The following is a 19,544-nucleotide window of genomic DNA, read 5'->3' as shown; positions in this document are numbered from 1 at the left end:
GGACCGGAAGTGCCTTGAGGGCGGCCGTGGCATGGTCGGTTTGAGCCGCGCGTAGGGAAGGGTCAGTGGGAGGCCTGAGGGCGTCGGACGCCACGGCGGGCGGACCCGGGGTTCTGCCAAGAGGGTCCCGGCGTCAGGTAGCGCGATCCGCGGGGGAACTTTCGGAGCGCCCAAGCGCGACGCCGCTTGCGTCGGGGGCTTGGGAGCCTTGGGGCGCGAGCTGTGTTTGAAGCAGAGTCCTCCTTGTGGGTTGGGGTGGCGGAGGGAGAAGGGGTGCGGCGGTCGCGGCGGGACCGGACGCCCCAGTCCCGGCCTGCCCGCGACTGCTCGAAGGCGCTGCCGCCTGAGCTGAGCAGGCACCTGTGTTTCAGCTTCCCTTAGCCCCTGGGCCGCCGCACGCAGACCATGCTCCTGGTGCGCCTGACTTCCCCGCTGTTCAGGGCGGTTCCCTGGGCAGGTAAGAAGCCCCGCGGGGCGGCGGGGAGGGACACGCCTGGGCAGGAGTGCGGGTCTCAGCAGCCCGGCTGGGGCAGGGGCCCGTGGCCACGCACGAACTCTTTTCCCTCCAAACTTCCGAGGCTCACGTAGGGAGCCTCGGGTTCAGGCCAGGAGTTAGGTGCAGGGGATGCTCGCTGGGACGAACGTGCTGCTCCCCAGCCCGCAGGGCCGGCGCGGTGTCGCGAGCGGTGACTGTGCCGTCTGGTTTTCTGCAGGCTGCCGCCGGCTCTGGCCCAGCTCTGGAGAGCTGGGCGGCCGGGCCTGCGGGCACTTTTACAGCACACAGCCAGCCGGCCGGGGCAGGACGGCCTCCCTCCCTCGCAAGGGGGCCCAGCTGGAGCTGGAGGAGATGCTGGTCCCCAGGAAGATGTCCATCAGCCCCCTGGAGAGCTGGCTTACGGCCCGCTGCCTCCTGCCCAGACTGGACTCCGGGACCCCGGGTACTGTGGCTCCACCCCAGCCCCACGAGTGCCCGCCTTGCCACACAGGGGAAGGGGCCGAGCAGGGGGATGAGGGGGTCGGGGATGCGCCTGTGATGCAGTGCAAAAACGTGCTGAAGATCCGCCGGCGGAAGATGAACCACCATAAGTACCGGAAGCTGGTGAAAAGGACGCGGTTCCTGCGGCGGAAGATCCGGGAAGGACGCCTGAAACGGAAGCAGGTGAGCGGCCCCCTCCTTGGCCCTGGGAGGGACAAAGTGCTGAGAACGCGTGGCTTTGTCACGAATTACATGGTGGTCCCTCCCTCTGTCCCTGGCAGCTCAAGTTCGAGAGAGACCTGAGGCGCATCTGGCTGAAGGCGGGACTGAAGGAAGCCCCCGAAGGCTGGCAGACCCCCAAGATCTACCAGCGGGGCAGATGAGTCTGGCACCGCCCTCCCTCCCGCTGCTGTTGTCATCCGTGGTAATAAATGCTCAGAGTACTCAGCTGTCCCCGCAGATCTAGAGCCAGTTTTGCCTGGTGTGGCGACTCAGGATGGCAGCTGGTGCCAGTCCCTGGTGTTGTAGGAGCCCTGGGCACCAGGGTGGCAGATTGGCCATCTCTCTTTCTAGCTGGCCCTCAGCCACCCTCCCTAGGGTGCTGGGCCTGTGGGACAAATGGGTGCTGTGGAATCACTGTGAAAGGAGCCCGAAGCCCCTCCCTGAGTGCTGCATTCCCTGGGGGAGGTCGACCGAATGAAGACCCAGATGGCGGAAGTGCAGGAGGACAAGACTGGGGTCGAGGGAGCGCCCAGAATGCTGCGGGGAGGGGCTTCAGTGGGAAGTCAAGGAAGGTCCTGGTGCTGCTGGTGGTGGTGGATGGTACCCACCACACTCCGTGGATGTGGCCTCTAGTGGCCCTCTGAGCCGTCCAGCCGTCAGGGCCAGGCTGTTGGTCCGGCTGTCAGTTTTCCCAGGCATGTGTGCCACCTCCTGGGGCCCTGAGTGGAGGAGGGGGCTAAGCAGGAAGAGATGGCTCAGATGGGGTTCAGGGTGGCAGGGTGGGGGGAGAGCTGAGGAGACAGTGTCGTTTACAGGGCTGGAGAATCCCTGAGGCTTAACTTGAGGTCCCTGGTATTTTCAGGTTCCTCTTGATGAAAAGGAAGAATACATTATTCCTTTTTTTTTTTTTTTTTTTGAGATGGAGTCTTGTTCTATCACCAGGCTGGAGTGCAGTGGCACGATTTCGGCTCACTGCAACTTCCATTTTTCGCTTTCAAGCAATTCTCCTGCCTCAGCCTCCCAAGTAGCTGTGACTACAGGCATGCACCACCACGCCCGGCTAAATTTTTTCTGTATTTTTAATAGGGACGGGGTTTCACCACGTTGGAAAGGATGGTCTCGATCTTTTGACCTTGTGATCCACCCGCCTCGGCTTCCCAAAGTGCTGGGATTACATGTGTAAGCCATCGTGCCTGGCCTTTTTTTTTTTTTTTTTTTTTTGAGGCAGTCTCGCTCTGTTGGGCAGGCTGGAATGCTGTGGTGTGACCTTGGCTCACTGCAACCTCTACCTCCTGGGTTCAAGTGATTCTCCTGCCTCAGCCTCCTGAGTAGCAGGGATTACAGGCGCCCACCATTACACCCAGCTAATTTTTGTATTTTTAGTGGAGATGGGTTTCACCATGTTGGCCAGGCTGGTCTCGAACCCCTGACTTCAGTGATCACCTACCTCGGCCTCCCAAAGTGCTGGGTTGCAGGCGTGAGCCACTGTGCTGGCTGGAATACAGCATTCCTAAGAGCAGGGGTGTGGACTTGGGTAGCAGGACATGGCAGGCAGGGCACCAAGAAGGTGCTTCCGCCACTAACAGCTCAGCAACAGGAGAAGAGCCTCTCCCATCCCACCTGTTGGGAAGGCTGGGCTGCCTCTCACCAGGGATGTGGTGGCCTCCTGTTTATTTGTCACAGAAACGTGTTTGTGGCTCAAGCTTGATTCCCTTGCCCATCAGATCTTGGGGAGAGCTTGAGCACTGTTCCCAGCAGTTTATCTAGAACAGGACAGACTTGTGAATCACGTATTGTCCAAGGCGTTAGGCCCTGCACTTGCCAGCTGGTCAGGTCAGCAGGGCCTGTATTGTTGCTCCCTGTCCCCACAGAGAGGCTGTGTGGCTGCCCCTGGAGGAGCCTGGAGCCAGTGGCTGGTGCAGGTGTGCTTCCCCAGGCCACCACACGGGGCAGCAGCCAGGCTCCTGGGTCCAGGACTGGGGACTAGGACAGGTGGCAGGAAGCAGCTTGCGAAGCCCCAGCTGTGGTCACAGTCATCCGGGTCTGTTTCCCCAGGTGTGAACGGGGCAGGGGTCCCAGGGCCAGAGCCTCAAAGGCTGAAACTCCCTCAAGTTAAGCGGGGCCAACTCAGTGCCAACACTGGCCCTGTCCTAGTGTCCCAGTACCCTTTCCCACCACTGGCACCCTCAGCAGAGCAGCTGCTCCTGGCATTTCCTTCCAGCCCTGCCTCAGGAGTTGCCCCGGAGCTCACTTGCCCCATCCCTGGGTGAAGGAGGAGACACAGGAAGCTGAGTTGAGCCATCTGGAGTCTGAGCCTGCAGAGCTTGGGGGGTCAGCAGGCCTACCCAGCTCAGGCACAAGCCTGGGGACACCTGCCCTGCCCCTGGTCTCCTCCCCTGTGTGGGGGCTTTCTGGGGTGCTCTTTGGAGCCAGGTCAGCCATGGCTTTCAGCCACATCTGGAGACATCTGTGGTCGTCACAATGGGAGGTGCGGCTGGCACAGGTGGGTGGAGCCCAGGGATGCTGCTACACACCCTGCACCATGAGGACATACCCACCACAAACCCATCAGCCCAACGTCAGCAGCGGTGGGTATCCCACTTCAGAAGTAACGGTCTGCCAAGGCAGTGCCTGAGCCGCCCACCCCAGCTCCTGCAAGCCTGGACTCTGCTGAGCCTATAGAGCTCACCCTGCCTTGGCTTGGAAGCCTTTGTTGCCCAACCACAACCTTGGGAAGCAATTTGGGGGTTTTATTTTTAATCTCTGCGGCTGCTTGAAGGCCACAAGAGGCCATCCCTCCCGTCTTCTCTGTGGGGCCTCCGCCCTGCCCCTGGTCTGTGAGACATGCACCCCCCTCCCTGTTGCCTCCCCTTTTCTGTCCCTGGGCATCATCTGGGCGAGGGGGCAAAGGTGGGTGGGGTGTTGTGGGGGCATGTGGAGCTGCCAGCGACCCACCCCTCACCACCGCGTGTCCTGATGCTCAGAGCTTGGGTTCCAGCCAGGGTTTGGCTCTGCTGGGGGTGGTCTTGGACAGTGGGCATGGTGCACCCAGCCTCAAGCACACAGGAAAGATTTGATGGTGGCCTCAATAACGGGACATCTTGGTGAGCTCAGCCTCTGGCAGGCTAGTGTCTTCTGTGGATTCCACTGGGGCTGAGCCTGGGGCCTGCCCAGCCACACTACTGTGGGTTCAGAGCTCTCATGGACTGTGGATGAGGCCCTCAGCTCCCCGTCCCAGTGCCCCTCCAGGGCCCTGCCTGCTTCAGATGTGTGTGGGGGTGGGGGTGCAGCAAACGTGTGTGCCAAGCAAGGCCCAGAACCTCCAGGGAGCTGAGCCGAGCACTCACTGCATGCCCTGTCTGAGGAGCACGCAGGCCGGTGAGGCCAACAGAGAGGCCCTGGGTGTGGAGCGGAGTCTGGGAGGAAAGCTGGCTCCCTGGGCTGGGCTAAGGCCCCCTGAGCTTCCGGGAAGGGCACTGGGAGGTGGGAAAGAACATTCCTGTTGATCAGGCTGGAGGAGTCTGGATCCTGTTTCCGAATGCCATGTTTTCAGAAATAGTCTCGCCTCTGTACTCCGGCCGGAGTACAGTGGTACAATCTCAGCTCACTGCAACCTTCCACTTCCTGGCCCAAGTGATTCTCCTGCCTCAGCCTTCCAAGTAACTTGGACTACAGGTGTGCGCCACTGTGCCCGGCTAGTTTTTGCAGTTTTAGTAGAGATAGCGTTTTACCGTGTTGGCCAGGCCACTGTCCAACTCCTGACCTCATTCCATCTGTCCACCTTGGCCACCCAAAGTGCTGGGATTACAGGCATAAGCCACCACGCTAATTTTGTTTTTTTTTTTGTTTTGTTTTGTTTTAGTAAAGATGGGGTTTCTCCACGTTGGTCAGGCTGGTCTCGAACTCCTGACCTCAGATAATCTGCCCACATCAGCTTCCCGAAGTGCTAGGATTACAGGCATGAGCCACTGTGCCCGGCCAAGTTCTTTTATTTTTGAGATGGAATCTTGCTCTGTCGCCCAGGCTGGAGTACAGTGGCATGACTTGGCTCACTGCAACCTCCGCCTCTAAGGTTCAAGCGATTCTTCTGCCTCAGCTCCTCAAGTATCTGGGATTACAGGCACCCGCCACCACACCCTGGTAATTTTTGTATATTTAGAAGAGACAGGGTTTCACCATGTTTCCCAGGCTGGTCTTGAACTCCTGACCTCTGATGATCTGCCCACCTCGGTCTCCCAAAGTGCTGAGATTGCAGGCATGAGCCCTTGCACTAGGCTGTGATAAGATCTTTAGAGTTATTTGTAAAATAAGCTTACTTGTAAAAGTAAATTTTTATAAAAGTTATCCTTTGGCCTGGCATGGTGGCTCATGCCTGTAATCCCAGCACTTTGGGAAGCCGAGGTGGGCGGATCATGAGGTCAGGAGTTTGAGACCAGCCTGACCAACGTGGTGAAACCCCTTCTCTACTAAAAATACGAAAAAGAAAATTAGCCAGGCATGGTGATGAGTGCCTGTAGTCCCAGCTACTCAGAAGGCTGAGGCAGGAGAATTGCTTGAACCCGGGAGGCGGAGGCTGCAGTGAGCCGAGACCACACCACTGCGATACAGTCTGGGTGGCAGAGCGAGACTCCGTCTCAAAAAAAGTTATCTTTGAGGCTGGGCACGATGGCTCACACCTGTAGTCCTAGCACTTTGGGAGGCCGAGGTGGGCAGATCAAGAGGTCAGGAGATCAAGACCATCCTGGTCCACATGGTGAAACCCCATCTCTACTAAAAATACAAAAATTAGCTAGGTGTAGTTGCATTTACCTGTAGTCCCAGCTACTGGGGAGGCTGAGGTAGGAGAATCACTTGAACCCAGGAGGCAGATTGCACCACTACACTCCAGCCGGGGGGATAGAGTGAGACTGTCTCAAAAAAAAAAGAAAAGAAAAACAGTGTCTCCTCCCCCATCCCCTTTCCCAGAGGCAATTTTAGCACTTAAGATTCTTCTGGTAGTACCATGTTTTAAAGCTGGTGGCTTTTAGACCTTTTTTTTTTTTTTTTTTTTTTGAGGTAGTGTCTCACTCTGTACCCTAGGCTGGAGTGCAATGGCACGATCTTGGCTCACTGCAACCTTCGCCTCCCAGGTTCAAGCAGTTCTCCTGCCTCAGTCTCCCTAGTAGCTGGGACTACAGGCACCACCACGCCCAGCTAATTTTTGTATTTTTACTAGAGACAGGATTTCACCATGTTGGCTAGGCTGGTCTCAGATTCCTGACCTCAGGTGATCTGCCCGCCTTGGCCTCGCAAAGTGTGGAATACAGGTATGAGCCACTGTGTCTGGCCAGATCTTTTTTTATTTTTTGAGGCAGGGCCTCCCTCTGTCTCCCAGGCTGCAGTGCAGTAGTGCCATATTTATAGCCCAGTGCCGCCTGTAACTCCTGGGCTCCAGCTACCCTCCCACTTCAGCCTCCCAGGTAGCTGGGGATACAGGCGCACACCATCATGCCCAGCTAATGTTTTTTTCCAGCAGAGATGGGATCTCACTAAATTGCCCAGGCAGACCTCAAACTCCTGACCTCATGATCCTCCTGTCTTGGCCTCCCAAAATTGGGATTACAGGTGTGAGCTACCACACCCAGCCTACTTTCAGACGTTTTTGATCAAAACATAAAATAAATACCTTTTTACATGGCTATGTGATGAACACACACAACTGAAAGTTGTACAGAGTAATCTCGCTCATAAATCCAATAAACTCAGTGTCTGCCGTAGTCATGCTGCTCCTTCGTGCCTGTGATCCCAGCACTTTGTGAGGCTGAATCAGGTGCATCCCTTAGGCCTAAGAGGTTGAAACCAGCTTAGGCAATGGAGCAAGACCCGGTCTCAGCAGCAGCAGCAGCAGCAGATTTTTCATTTTTCTTAACCATGTGTGGTTGTGCTCATCTGTGATCCCAGCTACTCTGCAGGCTGCGGTGAGCTGAGATTGAGATCCTGCCACTGCACTCCAGCCTGGGCAACGGAGTGAAACTGTCTCAAAAATAGAATGAAAGACAAAATGTTGGGCCTGGCGCGGTGGCTCACGCCTATAATCCCAGCACTTTGGGAGGCCGAGGTGGGTGGATCACGAGGTCAAGAGATAGAGACCATCCTGGTCAACATGGTGAAACACCATTTCTACTAAAAATACAAAAAATGAGCTGGGCAAGGTGGCGCGTGCTTGTAATCCCAGCTACTCAGGAGGCTGAGGCAGAAGAATTGCCCGAACCCAGGAGGCGGAGGTTGCGGTGAGCCGAGATCGCGCCATTGCACTCCAGCCTGGGTAACAAGAGCGAAACTCCTTCTCAAAAAAAAAAAAGAGAGAAAGACAAAATGTTTGTCCTGACTCCCTAGACTGAATTCACACCCACTAATGGGCCGGAATTTCATGCAGTTTGAAAATGCTGCAGCTAAGTTTCATACTCATGTTGCTACATTTTGTTTCTTCCTCTCTGGTCCCTGCCTGACATCCGCCTCCTTACTCCTCCCATCCTCCCAGCACAGCCGGCCTGTTGGGATTCGTGAGTTGTGGGTATTCACTTGATAGCGAGGTGACACTGTGGAGAACTGAACCATGTGCTATGTGCTAGGATGACTTTTCCTTCCCTGTGCAAGTTTTTCCTTTCCCCATAGTCAGTCATTGTTTTTTTTTTCAATTGCTTAGATTTCTTTACTCTCCACAGTTCCAATACCCAGTTCCCGAGCAGCTCCCAGGCACACTGAGGCTCTGTGGTTTCATCTCATTGATGAAGTCTCCCCCAGAACTTCTGACTCCCAGCTGGGCTGGGTGCCTCCTGCGTCCGCAGCACCAATGTCTCCCTGGAATCTTACTTTATACTTCTAGGGAATTCTCTCAGCCTCTCTCCCGCTTCCCACATCCCTTGTCTCTCATTTTTCTTCCCTTTGGAAGAGCACATGTTCCATAGCTTCCTGAGGAAAAAGCACGAGGGGAAAATTTGGACCCTTAGAGGGAAAATTTGGACCCTTAGATATCTGAAAATGTCTTCGTTGTATCCTGTTACTCAGTTGATAGTTTGTGGATAAGAATCCTGGAATGGGAATCGTCACCTACGAAATTCCGGGACAGGAACCCTCCCCCACGGGATCCCAGCACGGGGGCCCTCACCCACAGAATTTTGCAAGCAGTGCTTTGTTGCCTTCTAGTTCCCAGGGTTGCTGTTGAGATAGTTTTAAACTCAGTTTGAGTCATGAGCCTTTGTCAATTACTTTTTTTTGATCTATTGAGGCTTTTTTTTAAATAAGATACAGTCTTGCTCCGTCACCCAGGCTTGGGTGCAGTGATGCAATCTCGGCTCACTGTAGCCTCCACCCCCTTGGTTGGGTTCAAGCCATTCTCCTGCCTCAGCCTCCCGAGCAGCTGGTATTACAGGTGTGCACCTGGCTGATTTTCGTATTTTTAGTACAGATGGAGTTTCATCACCTTGGTCAGGCTGGTATGGAACTCCTGACCTCAGGTGCTCCACTTGCCTCGGCTTCCCAAAGTGCTGGGATTTTAGGTGTGAGGCACTGTGCCTGGCCTAGATGCTGCTTTTTCTGTGACTGTTTGAGAAGTTCATGGGGAGGAACTCCCTCCTACAGTAGCCCTGGCCGATGTGGAGAAGCAACACTTCGATTTTGGGACATTTTTCCTTGGGTTATTTTGTTGTGATTTCCTCCCCTCTCTTTGCTTTTTCTGAAGATTCTGTTACATGATTTATTTTGTCTCCTGTCAACATTTAACAGAAATGTTCATAGAAATGTTTTAACACAGGCAGGGCTCACGCCTGTAATCCCAGCACTTCGGGAGGCTGAGGCAGGTGGATCACAAGGTCAAGAGATCGAGACCATACTGGCCAACATGGTGAAACCCCATCTCTACTGAAAATACTAAAATCAGAGTGTGTCGTGGTGGCTCATGCCTGTAGTCCCAGCACTTTGGGAGGCTGAGGTGGGTGGATCACCTGAGGTCAGGAGTTGGAGACCAGCCTGGCCAATATGGCAAAACCCTGTCTCTACTAATAACACAAAAACTAGCTGGGCATCGTGGCACACACCTGTAATCCCAGCTACTCAGGAGGCTGAAACAGGAGAATCACTTGAACCTGGGAGGCAGAGGTTGCATTGAGCCAAGATTGCACCATTTGCACTCCAGCCTAGGTGACACAGCGAGACTCTGTCTCAAAAAAATGTACAAAATACAAAAATAGGCTGGGCATGGTGGTGGGCACCTGTGGTCCCAGCTACTCGGGAGGCTGAGGCAGGAGAATCACTTGAACCCAGGAGGTGGAGGTTGCAGTGAGCGGAGATCTCACCACTGCACTCCAGCCTGGTGACAGAGTGAGACTGCGTCTCAAAAAAAAAAAGAAATGTTTAACAGAAATTTTGTGTTTTCCATTCAACATTTTCTCCAATTGATGTAGTGATTGTTTTATTTCATTTTTAATTTCTAAGAGACTTTTTTTGAAATTAAAAAAATAGCGTCCTGTTTTTGTTCGGTGGATGCAGTATCATCTCTGAAGATATTGACGATATATTTTTCTTTTTTTTTTTTTTTCCCAAGACGGAGTATTGTTCCGTCACCCCAGCTGGAGTGCTGTGGTGCGATCTCAGCTCACTGCAACATCTGTCTCTCAGGTTCAGGCGATTCTCCCTCCTCAGCCTCTTGAGTAGCTGGGATTACAGGTGCCCACCACCACACACTATGTTTAGTAGAGACGGGGTTTCACCATGTTGACCAGGCTGGTCTTGAGCTCCTGACCTCGTGATCCACCCGCCTCAGCCTCCCAAAGTGCTGGGATTACAGGTGTGAGCCACCGCGCCTGGCACGATATGTTTTTCTTTTTTTTTTTTTTTTTTTTTTTTTTGAGATGGAGTCTTACTCTGTAGCCCAGGCTGGAGTGCAGTGGCACAATCTCTGCTCACTATAACCTCCGCCTCCTGGGTCCCGGTTCAAGCAATTCTGCCTCAGCCTCCCGAGTAGCTGGGACTACAGGCGCGTGCCACCATGCCCAGCTAATTTTTGTATTTTTTTAAGATAGGGTTTCACCGTTGCACTCTGAGCAGTCTGGTCTTGAACTCCTGACCTCCTGATCTGCCCACCTGGGACTACAGGCGTGAGCCACTGCGCCCGGCACAATGTGTGTTTCTTAATCCTTCCCTCACCACTGTCTAGTTTCTGCTGCTTTCCAGTTGCTTATTTGTTGACTTTGATCTTTCTTTTCCATGTTTGCAGTTTCCTCTGGTAGTACCTGGTTTTCTACTTATATTTAAGAATGTGGTCTACAAACCAGCAGCAAGAAGTGTCCAAGACACCCAGAAGTAGTCCCTGAATCTCCTTTGCCACTTTTAGTGGGACCCAGGACTCTTTGGACACGTAGCTGATTCCAGATAGGGTTGCAGACTTTAGCAAATAAAAATACAGGACTCAGGCTGGGCGTGGTGGCTCACGCCTATAATCCCAGCACTTTGGGAAGCCAAGGAAAGCAGATCATTAGGTCAGGAGTTCGAGACCAGCCTGACCAACATGGTGAAACCCCGTCTCTATTAAAAATACAAAAATTACCTGGGCGTGGTGTCGTGCACCTGTAATCCCAGCTGCTCAGGAGGCTGAGTCGGGAGAATCGCTTGAACTTGGGAGGCGAAGGCTGCCGTGAGCAGAAATCCTGCCACTGCACTCCAGCCTGGGTGACAGAGCAAGACTTCATCTCAAAAAAAAAAGAATACAGAACTACTTCTTAAATTTGAATCTCAGATAAATAATTTTTCAGTACCAGTATGTCCAGTGCAATATTGAATCTGGCAACTCTTAACTCCAGCTCTTTGGCAGGAAGTGTACTAGGAGAGCCTGGCACATCCTTTAATAAAGGAGGGTGAGAGGCTGTCAGAGGCCACGGCAGGCACACCAGGAGGACTCAGGAGCCAAGCTGGAAATGCCTTCAGTGGCCAAAGATGGGGCAACACGAGCACCAAAAAGAATAGGGCCAGGCGCGGGGCTCATTCCTGTAATCCCAGCACTTTGAAAGGCCAAGGTGGACAGATCTCTTGAGCCCAGTTCGAGATTGGCCTGGCCAGGATGGCGGAACCCTGTCTCTACAAAACATACAAAAATTAGGCCAGGCACAGTGGCTCACACCTGTAATCCCAGCACTTTGGGTGGATCACTTGAGGCCCGGAGTTTGAGACCAGCCTGGCCAATGTGACGAAACCCCATCTCTACTAAAAATACAAAAATTAGCTGGGTGTGGTGGCAGGTGCCTGTAATTCCAGCTACTTGGGGGGCTGAGACAGGAGAATTGCTTGAACCCGGGAGGCAGGGGTTGCAGTGAACAGATCATGCCACTGCACTCCTGCCTGGGCAACAAGAGGGAAACTCTGTCTGAAAAAAAAGAGATGGAAACAGATAGAGGGGAAAGAGGAAGAAAGGAGAAGGGAGGAGAGGAAAGGGGAAAGGAGGGGAGGTTTCGACTGGGTGCTGTGGCTCACTCCTATAACCCCAGCACTTCGGGAGGCCAAGGCAGGCAGATCGCCTGAAGTCAGGAGTTTGAGACCAGCCTGGCCAACATGGTAAAATCCCATCTCTACTAAAAATATAAAAATTAGCTGAGTGTAGTGGCGCATGCCTATAATCCCTGCTACTCAGCTACTGGGGAGGCTGAGGTAGGAGAATTGCTTGAGCCTGGGAGGCAGAGGTTACAGTGAGCCAAGATTTCGCCTTTGCACTCTAGCCTGGGCAACAGCTGGATTCCGTCAAAAACAAAAAACAGAACTTTCTGCTCCCTCACCTTCAGCATTGCTGGCTGTGTACGTTACCCAGAGCTGACCTGTGTCACCAGCAAGTGGGGCGTCTGCTTTCCCTTACACTGACCTAAGGCCCCTCCGCAAACTGCAGACCTCCTGTAACCCCAGCACTTCGGGAGGCCAAGGCAGGCAGATCAACTGAAGTCAGAAGTTTGAGACCAGCCTGGCCAACATGGTAAAATCCCATCTCTACTAAAAATATAAAAATTAACTGAGTGTGGTGGCACATGCCACCTGTGTCCCCAGGGGCAGATCGGGGATTTCTGACTGTCAGTGCCCAGGGATCAGCCTCACTGGGTCAGCTACCTGTGGCCATGCCCGGCACCTGGCAGTGGGCCCAGGAGACCAAGTCAGGGCCTGGGCGTCCTTACACCGAGGCAGATGGCCTGTGAGCGCATTCCCCAGGTGCAGACCTGGAGGAACTCTTGAGTTGCGAACTAATGAGTCTGTTAAACAAACTTGTTTCTCCCCAACCCTCGAATTAGGCAAGAGTACTTGCACAGTCTGCAATGAAGTTTTTTTTTTCGACATGGAGTCTCGCCCTGTCGCCAGGCTGGAGTGCAGTGGCATGATCTCGAGTCACTGCAACCTTTGCCTCCAGGGTTCAAGCAATTCTCCTGCCTCAGCCTCCTGAGTAGCTGGGATTACAGGTGCGCACCACCATGCCCGGCTAATTTTTCTATTTTTAGTAGAGGCGGGGTTTCACCGTTTTGGCCAGGCTGGTCTCAAACTCCTGATGTCATGATCCACATGCTTCAGTGAAGTATTCTTTAAATGGTATTTCTGGCCGGGAGTGGTGGCTCACGCCTGTAATCCTAGCACTTTGGGAGGCCGATGTGGGTGGATCACCTGAGGTCAGGAGTTCAAGACCAGCCTGGCCATCATGGAGAAACCCCATCTTTTTTTTTTTTTTTTGGCTCACCGCAACCTCCGCCTCCTGGGTTCAGGCAATTTTTCTGCCTCAGCCTCCCGAGTAGCTGGGATTACAGGCACACGCCACCATGCCCAGCTAATTTTTTGTATTTTTAGTAGAGATGGGGTTTCACCTTGTTGACCAGGATGGTCTCGATCTCTTGACCTCATGATCCACCCGCCTCGGCCTCCCAAAGTGCTGGGATTACAGGCGTGAGCCACCGTGCCCGGCTGAGAAGTCCCATCTTTATTTAAATAAATAAATGGTATTTCTGGGCCAGGTGCAGTGACTCACACCTGTAATCCCAGCGCTTTGGGAGGCCAAGGCAGGTCAGCAGTTCAAGATCAGCCTGGCCAACCTGGTGAAACCCTGTCTCTACTAAAAAAAATACAAAAAACTTAGCCAGGTGTGGTGGTGCGCACCTGTAGTCCCAGCTACTCGGGAGGCTGAGGCAGGAGAATCACTTGAACCTGGGAGGTGGAGGTTGCAGTGAGCTGAGATCGCGCCACTGCACTCCAGTCTGGGCCACAGAGCGAGACTCCATCTCAACAAAAGAATAATAAATAAATGGTATTTCCTTCCAAGCGACCCTCAGAATACAGAAGAAAACCTCACATGAAAATTTTAGTATAGTTCCTTTCTGCTGGAACCACCCTCTTCCAGTAATTCTGGAAATGATGGACACAAAGGAAAAGAGGAGAGGCCCCTGATGCATGTTCTCGAGGCTTTTAGAAAACATGGAGTGGCTCCTTTGGCCACGTATATGCGAATCTGTAAGAAGGGTGATATTGTAGACATAAGGGAATGCATGCTGTTCACAAAGCAAGCCCCACGAGTGTGGCCGTGTAGAACTGGGATAGGCTACAGTGTCACCCAGTGTGCTGTTGGCATTGTTGTAAACAAACAATTGAAGGGCAAGATTCTTGCCAAGAGAATGAATGTGCGTATTGAGCATTCAGCAGGCTAAGAGCCGAGGCAGCTTCCTGAAACGAGGGAAGGAAAATGATCAGAAAAGGAAAGAAGCCTAAGGGAAAGGTTCCACAGAAGGGCCAGCCTGCTCCACCCAGGGAAGTGCCCTGTGTGGGAGCCAGTGGGAAGAAGCCTGAGCTGGTGGAACCTCTTCCCTATGAGTTCATGGCATAATAGGTGTTTAAAAAAAAAAAAAAAAATCACTGGGCTATTAAAAAAAAGAAGACAGAAAATCTTAGGATAAGTCCAGGCACGTGACTTATGCCTGTAATTCCAGCACTTTTGGAGGTGGGCAGATCACATGAGGTCAGGAGTTTGAGACCAGCCTGACCAAGATATTGAAACCCCGTCTCTACTAAAAATACAAAAATTAGCCAGGTGTGGTGGCTCACGCTTTGGGAGGCCAAAGTGGGTGGATTGTCTGATCTTAGGAGTTTGAGACCAGCCTGGGCAACAGGGTGAAACCCTGTCTTTACGAACATACAAAAAATTAGCTGGGTGTGTCAGCGGGTACCTGTAGCCTCAGCTACTCAGGAGGCTGGGGCAGGAGAATTGCATGAACCTGGGAGGCGGAGGTTGTGGGGAGCCAAGATGATGCCATTGCACTCCAGCCTGGGCAACAAGAGCAAAACTCTGTCTAAAAAAAAAAAAAAAAAAAAGGCTGGGTGCGGTGGTGGCTCACGCCTATAATCCCAGCACTTTGGGAGGCCAAGGTGGGTGAATCATGAGGTCTGGAGATCAAGACCATCCTGGCCATGGTGAAACCCCATCTCTACTAAAATACAAAAAAGTTAGTTGGGCATGGTGGCACACACCTGTAATCCCAGCTACTCAGGAGGCTGAGGCAGGGGAATCAGTTGAACCCAGGAGACAGAGGTTGCAGTGAGCAGAGATCATGCCACTGCACTCCAGCCTGGGCAACAGAGCAAGATTCTGTCTCAAAAAAAAGGAAAATCTTAATAAATATATAAAGCCAATGAATCTTCAGGAGAACCAAGACTCTCCAGGAAGTAATGAAAGGTGTTCCCTGGACTTATCCACAGGGCTGCTCAGGGCCTTGGGGTCAGAGGGGACTGTCGTGCCCAGCCTTTCCCTCATATCTGATCTACAGCAGACCGGGCACTCAGAACAGAAACCACAGAGGAGGGCCAGCCCTGTGGTTCCGGGTCCACCCCCACCCCTGGGTTGCGGAGAAGTGCGTTGCTTTGCCCAGGCTGCAGCTGGTCTGCAGTCGCTGGACAAGCAGTGGGCCATGTCCTATCAGGGATGGGACGCTGGCAGCGTTCACGCCAAGGGCTTGAGACAGTAGCGTGACTCGCCCCATCTTGGCTGCTGGACCTATCTGCTCTCTCTCCCCGCTCTCGAGGGCTGTCGAGTTGAGGGGAGAATGGCTAAGCCACTGAGGCAAAAAACAGAATGCAGAGTAAGGGCCTGCGGTTTATGAGGACATTGTGCTGGCTATTTTATAACCCCTTTAGTCTCTGTGTAAGCAATAGGCTTGCTGCAATTGAGATACCTGAGAGGGGCAAAAGACCCCTGCCCATATTTTCTCAGGAGCTGAGCCTTTGCTCTACCTCCTGATGGAAACATAGTTAACAAGCCACCTTAAGGGAACCATTGTTTGTTTGCACTGTGTATCTTTGAAAAACATATATTAACTCTTGAACTGCTTTGTAAGCTATTATCACAAGCCCCCTTGAAACTGTTTTGTGAGCTGTTATCACAGGCCCCTGATAACTATTTTTGCGTGATTTCTGTTCCCTTTTCTGTTTGCCCCCTTTTTCTGCTGAGCTAAAGTAAATGCTGAGCTAAAGTAAATGTAACAAGAAAAAAGGTATAAAAGCTGTCACCCACAGAAATAAAGTTGCTGCTTGACTGCAAGTAGACCTCCAGACTCCACTTTCCTATATTCTTTCACTTCCACGTGCTCTCTCCCTCAGGTTGAACGAGACATCTACGTTGGTGGTCTCGGGGACTCCTGCAGGCCGGTAGCCCCCTGGTAGACGTGCCAGACCTCAACATCTGGCGCCCGAACAGGGACCTGAGTATGAGAGGTACAGTGATGCACCCCAAATCAGAGGAGACAAGGTAAAGCTGTGGTTCTTGTAGTTCTGGACTCAAAATTCATCTGGAGTAAAAAAATGGAGCAGTGTGAGTCCAGAAATCAGTCTGTGTTTTTAATGTTGATGCATCAAATGTTAAGAAATAGAGGTGCCGATGTAAAAATGAAACGTGTTTCTAAGTTTTTAGAGATTGTCTATGTATTGTGTCCATGGGTCCCTGAGGAGGGATCCTTAGATGAATCTACGTGGAGTAAAATAGGAACTAAGATTGAGGAATATGCCGCCACTCATCAATCTTCCCCGCAGGCAGAGCTGCTGCTTTCAGTTTGGCCAAAGCTGCACCAGGCTGTCTGCCTGCCTTTCTGCAACACAGCAAACGCTGACACTCACTGCTCTCCTGCTGCTTCTCTTGCTTCTAATCCCTCTTCCTCTTACAAATCTAAACCTGATGATGGGGGCGGGGGGAGGGTGGCTGTAATTTACCACCTTGTAATCCTCTAAACGAGCTCGATTCCGCCCTCGGAGTCAGACCTGGAGCTGGAAATGGAGGAGCTTGGGACGCCCCTGAGCAATTTTTCAGGCTCCTGGCTTTGCTTTCTAAACCTGCTCAAGCTTTTCCTGTGGTTACTACGCCTTCCTTTAGACACTGGAGCAGATGTTTCTGTAACTTCCTCAGAGTTTTGGCCCCCTGCATAACCTGTCACACAGGCTGTCCCTGCAGGGCATAGGCACTTCCTCTAACCCTTATCAGTTCTCTCAGCTGTTATCTTGGTCAGATAATAGAGCTGGTCCAGGAACAGCTCGCAGCTGGCCATTTAAAACATTCTAATAGTCCATGGAATACTCCTATTTTTGTCATTAGAAAGAAATCTGGTAAATGGAGACTCTTACAAGACCTTAGGAAAGTAAATGAAATTATGGAAGTCATGAGACCTCTACAACCTGGTCTCCCTTCACCTGTTGTTGTTCCTCAAAATTGGGAATTACTAGTTATTGATTTGAAAGATTGCTTCTTTTCCATCCCCTTAGCACCTCAAGATTGCTGCAGGTTTGCCTTCAGTGTTCCTGCAACCAATTTTGACAGGCCTTTTGAACGCTATGAGTGGACTGTTCTACCCCAAGGTATGGCGAATAGCCCCACCTTGTGTCAGAAATTTGTTGCTCAGGCAGTTGCGCCCCTCCATGAGTGCTACCTGGATGTTCTTTTGCTACAATATATGGATGATCTTCTTTTGGCTGCTCCTTCCCCTGTCCTCCTACAGGAAGCCTTTCGGGATTTAAGCAACCTCCTTACAAATTCAGACTTAGTTATATCTCCTGATAAAGTCCAAAAGGTGACTCCTTTCCATTACTTAGGTCGCCTCATTGACTCCAATCAAGTGTCCTCTAAGACTCCTGTCTTATCTACTGCCCATCTCAGTACATTAAATGAATTCCAAAAGTTTTTGGGAGACATTAATTGGATCAGACCTAGACTTAAATTAACTACTGGTCAGCTCAAGCCTCTTTTTGATATGTTCAGAGGCCCTGCAGACCCAAAGTCTCCCTGGACACTTACTGATGAGGCTAGACATGCCTTGCAATTGGTGCAAGATGCTGTCTCAGAACAAAAACTAAACTGTGTCTCTATTGGGGTATCTTGGTGTTTATGCGTTTTACGCACCTCCTACACCCCCACAGGCCTCTTCTGGCAAAAGGGAATCTTGGAGTGGCTCCATCTGTCTGCCAGTCGGCCTCGCAACGTTACTCCTTATCATGAATTAGTGTCCATGCTAATTGCCAAAGGCTGCCTCAGGGCACTTGCTTTCTTTGGCTCTGACCCGCCTCTCATAATTGTTCCTTACACCGCCCAAGAACAGTCCTGGTTATGGTCATTCTCTGACTCGTGGCAAATAGCTCTTGCAGGTTTCTCAGGGCAACTTTCCTGTCATTATCCCAAAGACAAAATATTGCATTTTTATTCTCAATATAATCTCATTTTTCCCAAAACTTGTTCTTTGCAGCCAATTTCTCAGGCCGCTTTGGCATTTACAGACGGTTCCTCAAACAGACTTGCTGCTGGACAGATTGATGATGTTCCCTTTTCTTTCCAGATGCCTGAAACTTCCACCCAAAGGGTGGAATTGCTTGCTGTTCAACATGTGCTCTCTACTTGTGGTCAATAAGTTAATATATACTCTGACAATCAATATGTAGTTAACTTGATTAATCTGCTGGAGACAGCACCCCTGTCATTCTCTGACAGTTCTGCTATAATACACCTACTTATTCCTTTACAGCAGACTATCCGCAAGTGGACTCATCAATTTTTTATTGGCCATATTCGTGCACATACTAACAAGGCTCACGTAGCCTGCAACTGCAGTTTCATATCACCAGAGAACAGGCTCGTGCCATTGTTAAGCAATGCCCTGCTTGTGTCTCACTTGCCTCAAACTACTCACACTGGAGTAAACTCTCGTGGCCTACAGCCTGGCCACATCTTTCAGATGAATGTCACCCATATTGCTTCTTTTGGTCATTTAAAATATGTGCATGTAACTATTGACACTTTTTCTCATTTCATAGTAGCTTCAGCCCATACAGGAGAGGCAGCAGTCAAGGACGTGACTGCTCATTGTCTACTCGTGTTTTCCAGCCTAGGTGCACCAAAGATTTTGAAGACTGATAATGCTCCAGCTTATACCAGTTCTTCATTCCAAACCTTTTGTTCTCAATTTCAGGTGATTCATAAGACAGGAATTCCCTATAATCCTCAGGGACAGGGAATTGTTGAACATGCTCATGCCACCCTTAAAACTTTATTACTTAAACTAAATAATTCACCTCCTTCCTTTTACAAGTCTCCACATGATGTACTTCAGCATGCTCTTTATGTTCTAAATTTTTTAACCCTTGATGCCCAGGGCCACTCAGCAGCTGATTGTTTCTGGCACCCAAGGGACTCAGCCACGCCTATGGTGTTATGGAAAGATTTTTTCTCTAATCAGTGGAATGGCCCTGACCCAGTGTTAGTTTGGGGCAGAGTTCACGTTTGTGTTTTTTCTAGATCTGCCCCCTCACCTATCTGGGTACCTGAATGACATGTCAAGCATGCCCCAAAGAGGACAGTCCTCTCCAAGACCAGTGACCATCCCATTTCCCCAACTGACATCTCCCCATCAGCCGTGCCCTCAGATGACTTCACTGAACTCCCTTCTCCCGAGAATCCGACGTCTACATCTGCAGAGGACAACGCCCCACTGTGCCCATCACCCTCGGCACCAGCTGGCGCCTCCTCAAGAAGTCCCAGTCCTGACCTGGACCCAGATGCAACGCCTGGTGACTGATGCGTCGCACATTGTTTGTCAGTAAGGACACTCTCTTAATCCGGCTACTCTGTTTTTAGCCATGCTAGCTGTTTTGTCCTGTGATCCTATGTTGGCACGTTCTGTGTCCACTTATGATTCCCCTGATGCTTTTTGGGCCCATGTCCCTGATCCTCCTTTACTCCGCCCTGTTACTTGGGATGACCCTGGCTTTCTTAACGACACCTCAATATTTGGCACCCCTTCAGCCACTCATATCTATCCTCAATCAGCAA

General features: G+C 51.6%; 1 protein-coding gene across 2 annotated transcripts; it reads left to right on the top strand.

Moving 5' to 3' along the window:
* On the top strand, window positions 1–1,435 carry AURKAIP1 (aurora kinase A interacting protein 1). 2 transcript variants are annotated; one of them, XM_009000226.4, is made up of 4 exons: window positions 1–34; window positions 372–457; window positions 714–1,159; window positions 1,258–1,435. In XM_009000226.4, the coding sequence occupies exons 2-4, from the start codon at window positions 406–408 to the stop codon at window positions 1,357–1,359; spliced, it is 600 nt and encodes a 199-aa protein (XP_008998474.1). In that variant the 5' UTR covers window positions 1–34; window positions 372–405; the 3' UTR covers window positions 1,360–1,435. The 2 variants fall into 2 exon arrangements, with proteins under 2 accessions (XP_008998474.1, XP_008998473.1); XM_009000225.4 differs by having other exon boundaries at window positions 1–137.
* The last annotated feature ends 18,109 nt before the right edge of the window (window positions 1,436–19,544 follow it).

This window comes from Callithrix jacchus, chromosome 7, assembly GCF_049354715.1.
Source record: "Callithrix jacchus isolate 240 chromosome 7, calJac240_pri, whole genome shotgun sequence".
In the NCBI taxonomy this organism is placed as follows: domain Eukaryota; kingdom Metazoa; phylum Chordata; class Mammalia; order Primates; family Cebidae; genus Callithrix; species Callithrix jacchus.
This window is presented reverse-complemented; position numbering and strand designations above follow the sequence as displayed.

Coding starts and splice junctions, on each gene's coding strand:
- AURKAIP1 (XM_009000226.4), top strand. CDS start 406: ATGCTCCTGGTGCGCCTGACTTCCCCGCTGTTCAGGGCGGTTCCCTGG. Junction 458..713: donor CAGGGCGGTTCCCTGGGCAG/GTAAGAAGCCCC, acceptor GGTTTTCTGCAG/GCTGCCGCCGGCTCTGGCCC. Junction 1,160..1,257: donor GACGCCTGAAACGGAAGCAG/GTGAGCGGCCCC, acceptor TGTCCCTGGCAG/CTCAAGTTCGAGAGAGACCT.